Source organism: Monopterus albus, unplaced genomic scaffold (genome assembly GCF_001952655.1).
Source record: "Monopterus albus unplaced genomic scaffold, M_albus_1.0 scaffold63.1, whole genome shotgun sequence".
Lineage (NCBI taxonomy): Eukaryota > Metazoa > Chordata > Actinopteri > Synbranchiformes > Synbranchidae > Monopterus > Monopterus albus.
In genome coordinates, this window is record NW_018127943.1 from 2,133,475 (window position 1) to 2,139,133 (window position 5,659).

At 38.6% G+C, this 5,659-nt stretch overlaps 1 protein-coding gene across 1 annotated transcript in view; it reads left to right on the top strand.

The window, feature by feature from the left end:
* LOC109962296 (vesicular inhibitory amino acid transporter) overlaps window positions 1–2,951 on the top strand; it is a 15,283-nt gene extending 12,332 nt beyond the window's left edge. Inside the window, exons 4-7 of the mRNA XM_020603875.1 lie at window positions 650–852; window positions 1,600–1,837; window positions 2,152–2,314; window positions 2,632–2,951. Of these exons, the coding sequence (XP_020459531.1) occupies window positions 650–852; window positions 1,600–1,837; window positions 2,152–2,314; window positions 2,632–2,951 (924 nt within the window). The remainder of the gene's footprint in view (window positions 1–649; window positions 853–1,599; window positions 1,838–2,151; window positions 2,315–2,631) is intronic.
* The last annotated feature ends 2,708 nt before the right edge of the window (window positions 2,952–5,659 follow it).

The following is a 5,659-nucleotide window of genomic DNA, read 5'->3' on the forward strand; positions in this document are numbered from 1 at the left end:
GAACTGGTATTATTAACTTTATAAGCGTTAGCTTGGAGTGTATACTGTACATTCCTGATTGTATAGTTTATTTATTATTATGATTGTTTGTTGTTGTTTGACAGTGGCGACACTGGAATAATGCTGCAGAGAGGAACAGTGGCTACCAAAGTAATGGTCATCTCTCCTGGATCCACAAGAACATTTATTTTCTTTTTCGACATTTTTTGTATACATGTTGATATTGACATTGCACTTTGAAATAAAGATATTTGATTTTGAAGTTTGAAGTTACCTGCCAAGTTACCACCATGCATATTTTGCATAATATTCACAATAATGCATATCTTAAGCAATTGTCTATAGCCCTGAGAAATAACAGTATAATGCTGGCGTCCCTGCTGCCAGCTCTTTACCGTAAATTATAGAAATACAAACATATACCGTTTTTCTGGTTTACAGACTACTACCGTAAAGTCATTTTACGTACGAATACCGTAAAAATAACGGTATACTGCTGGCGTCCCTGCTGCCAGCTCTTTACTGTTATTTTACAGGAAAAGTGTTTACAGTGCATTATATCTTAACATTATTTAAGAAATCAAAGAAAGGTCTCTCTTTTCCACAAGATACAGTAAGTGTTCCTCTGTGTGCTGTTTCTTTTTTCCAGGTCACTGAACTGTTGATGACCTGCACCCTGTATCTAGTTGTCTCCACCAGTTTATTGTCTGATAGTCTGTCTGGAATGGCTGTTCCTAGATCAGTATGTTCTCTGGTCTCAGTGATGTTCCTGCTGCCCTGCCTGCTGCTGACCGATCTCAGGCCAGTCTCCACTCTCAGCCTGCTCTGTTCCCTGGCTCACATACTGATCAGGTGACCGACTAAATTTATCAGCTGATCAGTATCTGCTGACAAACTCACCAGCCAGGTTAAATACTGACAAAAGTGCCGTCTGCTTCCGTTCTCACTCTTATGATTATTTCACAGCTGCTGCTCCCACCTACACACTGTTTGTACCTGTAATTTGATATATTTCTAATATCAGGAGTCCAGTATGAGACAAGGAAAACAAAGCAGGGCCCTCTGATCCGTCAAAGCTTCTCTTTGTCTATTAAGTCTTCTGCACATGCACATTGCCTTTCAGTTAATTTAACAGTAATTCAAGACGTATCCAGAGAGATAAACATATTTGGTTTGGGGGTTTATTGTCTTCTATGTTGATTTCCTGCTACTGGTTGGATTAACTAGGAGTCACCAGGAGCAAAGGTCTAAATAACCATGTGTTGCATATACATACAGGAACAATTAACCCTTCACCAAATACAATAATGTATTTTATGAATTTAATTAAATTGAAATGTTCTGTCCCTTCATCAACTTCTGCTTTAAGTTTTTTTTAATTATAATTGTATTTCTTGCTTTATTTTCTTTGCCTGAACTGTTGCTTTTATTGTCTTGTGTACCTGAGAGTAAACAACTCTTATTGCACTTTCTTATATAAATAATTGTTGATTCAATCAATAAAAACAAATATTCCTATTTTGTTTATTTTAGATGATTTATTCCGTAGGTAATTACATTTTCTCATTTGCTCTTCTTGTGTCTCTGACCCTGTGTCAGCCTGTTGGTCATGCTGTACTGCCTGAGTCGAGCCAGCAGCTGGTCCTGGTCCTCTCTGTCTCTGTCTGTGGACCCAGAAGACTTCCTTGTTTCCGTGGGTGTCATCATCTTCTCCTACACCTCACAGATCTTCCTCCCTCCTCTAGAGGGCAGTATGGATAACAAAGGGCAGTTTAATGCCATGCTGTGTTGGACCCACGGTGCCGCCTGCATCATGAAAACTATGTTTTCTTTATTGGTGAGTTGCTACTTTATTGGTTGGATACCAGCTAAAAAAGTATCTTATACACAATACACAGTTTCTTTGTGTATTTCAATGACCATATTGAGTTGAGAGACCTATTTTTCCATTCAGTTTCTTTGTGTATTTCAATGACCATACTGAGTTGAGAGACCTATTTTTCCGCTAATTTCTGCTAATTTTTATATGCTGATAGCCAAAAAGTCAGAAAATATTAACAGAAATGTGTGTCTGTGGATTCACATCTACCTGAAAGCAGCAGCCTTAATCACAGGAGACTGAGTGCATGTGTTGTTTTCTGCCTCCATTAGGCTGTGCTGACCTGGGGGGCAGAGATCACTGAGGTCATCACAGACAACCTGCCCTCTGACCTTCGACCCATAGTCAACCTGTGTCTGTTGGCTAAAGCCCTTCTCTCCTACTCTCTGCCATTCTACTCTGCTGCTGAAATACTTCAAACCTGCCTGTTTGGAGGTGAACACCACTGACAGATCTGTTTTATTTTTAAAGCAGTGATGTTGCCCAAATAAAGGAAGTAAGAGTTCCTTCAGTTAATTAAGAAAAATTGTCACGAAAAGTAAAACGAAAATTGAACCTGCATGCTAGGAGAACACTGGTGTATCTCAGGAGTCAAGTAAAAATGGGCAAAAGATAAGATTTGAAATATTATGATTTATGTGAAAAATATGACCCATAACTCAGAAAAGAAGTAATCTGGTTAAATTTTAAGGCCAAGTGATAAACCTCTCTCTCTTCTTCTTTTTCTCTTGTCTGCTTCATCATATCTCCAGACTCTTCTCTCTCATCGTACCCCAGACATGAAGGCCGAGGTGTGTCTTGTTCGACCCTGCTAGTCCGTGGTGCCCTGCTGATGACATCATACCTACTGGCCCTGCTGGTGCCCAGATTTTCCCTGCTGATGGGTTTGACAGGCAGTGTGACCGGGGCAGTCATGGCACTCATACTGCCATGCCTGTTTCACCTCAGACTGCAGTGGGGCTGCCTCACTGTGAGGGAGCGGCTGATAGATGTTGGTATACTGAGTCTGGGGATCATTTGTAGCATCTCTGGTGTGATTTGTTCAGTGAAAAGACTGGTGGCGGAACTGTAGGAGGATGGAAAGGTAGAAGTGGTGATGGGTGATGATTTTCAAAAACAGCTGTATCTTCTCCTTAATTGATTTCAGAATTAAAATAATGTATCAGTGAATGTTTGCATGGGTTTTCAGTCAGTTAACAATTAAATCAGGGAGGACATCTACTAAAAATGTCAGGGTTCATTTGGTCATGTTCAAACATATTTGGTGAACGACAAATTGAGTGCTCCCCCCATAAATGGAGCCTGGATGATGGTGGTGGTGGTGGGCTGGAGGTGGGTGAGCCGCAGGGTGGTGTGAATGCCAGGTAATGAGATTTAAATATGCTTAGTTAAGAGGCTCATGAGCTGATGAGCATGTCTGTGCGCCAAACCAAAATCAGAAAAACGTAGGTACCATGGACATGCCCTCAGATTAGGTATTACAGTATGTGCATACAGTTAGAAATTTTAATATTATAGTGAGTTATTAAGTTACTCAAATCACTAAAGATTCATTTGTCTGACTCCATGAAGTGAAGCCTCATAGAGTTCATTACTGAAACTGAAGGTATCAATCAATGAGATAGAATTGAACTATCTTCTATATTTTACAGATATTAAATTATGATTTCTCAGGTATTGTTTTATTCAAGCAAGCTTGTTATTTTCCCATTATGTATCATACAGTATAAAAGGAACATTATATGGAAGATGACATAGTATAGTGACAGTATAAGGACAGCCTGTAGTTATTATGGTCAAAGATTACATATAATGCCAAGCAATGTGAATAATGAGAGAATGAATGAACAATATAAAATGAAAGTCACTATGTTGAAGGATTCATCTGTCACCACCGGGGATGTTTGTGACATTGTGTTAACCTAACTATTAAAACTATAAAATCTCCCACATTGTCTTGTTTGTGAGAGGGAGAAGTATGTGTACTGTGTAGGTTTGGGTTTGCCTTGGGCAGCAAAGGAACAAGTAGTTTTCTTTCAATGAGAGACTGTCAAGAAGTTGCATATACACTGTCGAGAATGTCCCATGTTACATGTGTTATAATCCAAAACTGAACCCTGAAAAGTGCAAAATTAGTTCCATTCTGTGATGTTGCTGTAGGAAGACAAGATAATTATGGCCATTAGTGGAACAAGCTGAACTATATTACAATGCAATCTATTTTTGGAGATTTAATTTTGAGGTGCTGTGCAGTGTTGTTATAAAAATGTAGTTCTGAGATATTAATGTGTGAACTTTATCTTTGTTACAAAAATGATCTAATTACCCTTCTGGGGGAATAAACATTAAAATCTGAATTATCTTCTCCCCCTTTAGGCTGGAGAAGATTGAGAGATGTTTGTCTTATCTAATGTTTGTTATGTTAAAATATGTATGAGGGGAATGAATGTGTGTGTGTGTGTGTGTGTGTGTGTGTGTGTGTGTGTGTGTATTTGTAAGTGGGAGTAATTTTGGCTTTGGTTTGGCTCATGTTTATGTGCTTCCAGTGCACTGTTGAAGTGGGTTGAACCAAACTGAGAAGGAAAGAAAAGAAATACAAAGGAGACTAAAATGGTTAATTTTTTTTTACACTGTTAAAACATCAGAATGAAAATGTGAGAGGAAAGAAAAATGAACAGGAAGAAGATATGACTATGAAAAGGCAAAAACTAAACTGAATCAAATCACGAACGAATTAAAGGTCAAAAGAAAGAAATTCTGAGAGAAGAAATTAAAGTTTTCACTTTTTCCTGTGGCTATGTGATGTAACTGTGGATGATTCAGGCATATGTGGGAACATTATTCCTACACTGGTTAGACACTGGTGTAAAAACACACACAAGCAGACACACCGCTGTGCTACAATAACTCTACTAAATGTTAGGTCAAAGTAAAAAAGGAGAGAATTGGCTCTAAAATGATTTGCCTGCTTAATATCTACAATTCAATTAAGTTTTATTTGATGAGGTGCAAAGAAAAAAGAATGAGACTCAGAATAATCAAGTGTATGTGATAATCAACCACATTGCACAACTGATTAGCAGCAGTTCTGTCTGTTTAGCATCAGTTTATATGCTACTGCTCCTTCTGATACCTCCACTCCACTACAGTTAAAGTGATCAGTAAAGCTTGATCCCTGAACCTTCTTGCTGTGAGGCGACAGTGCCAACCAGCACAGTGTTGTCCTTATCTCCTTCTATAATAATAAATCATTATGTACTGTATTTGTTGATTATATTTTGTATTACTATTAGTAAACTGATGTTATTAGATAAATATAGAAAGTACAAAATTTGCTTCTTAATTCTGTGTGGAGTTGTTATCCCCGTGTCTGAGTGAGTTTTGTCTGGGAGCTCTGGGTTCCTCCCACAGTCCAGAGACATGCAGATTAGATTGACTGGTGACTCTAATGCCGTCTTTCCACTGCCACCAGAAACCATCTCATACCGTCAGGCCAGCTGGCCAGCTATTGGCCCAGGACGCCTGGCCCCAGTACACGTTTGTGCTTCCACTGAACAGCATGAGTATTGCTCTTCTGTGCAAGGAAAAAAGACAACAACAGTCTTGCCACAGAACAAACATGAATTCAACAAATATACCATTTGTTTTGTCTTCCTTTTATTTTTTCATAATGCACTGCTTCTTTCTTTTTCAAAAGTGGACAAGTCTCTTTCTTTGGCTGACTTTTGGAGTATATTTTGATGCAGTGGTCTTTGTAAATTCCATCCATCCATTTTCCTC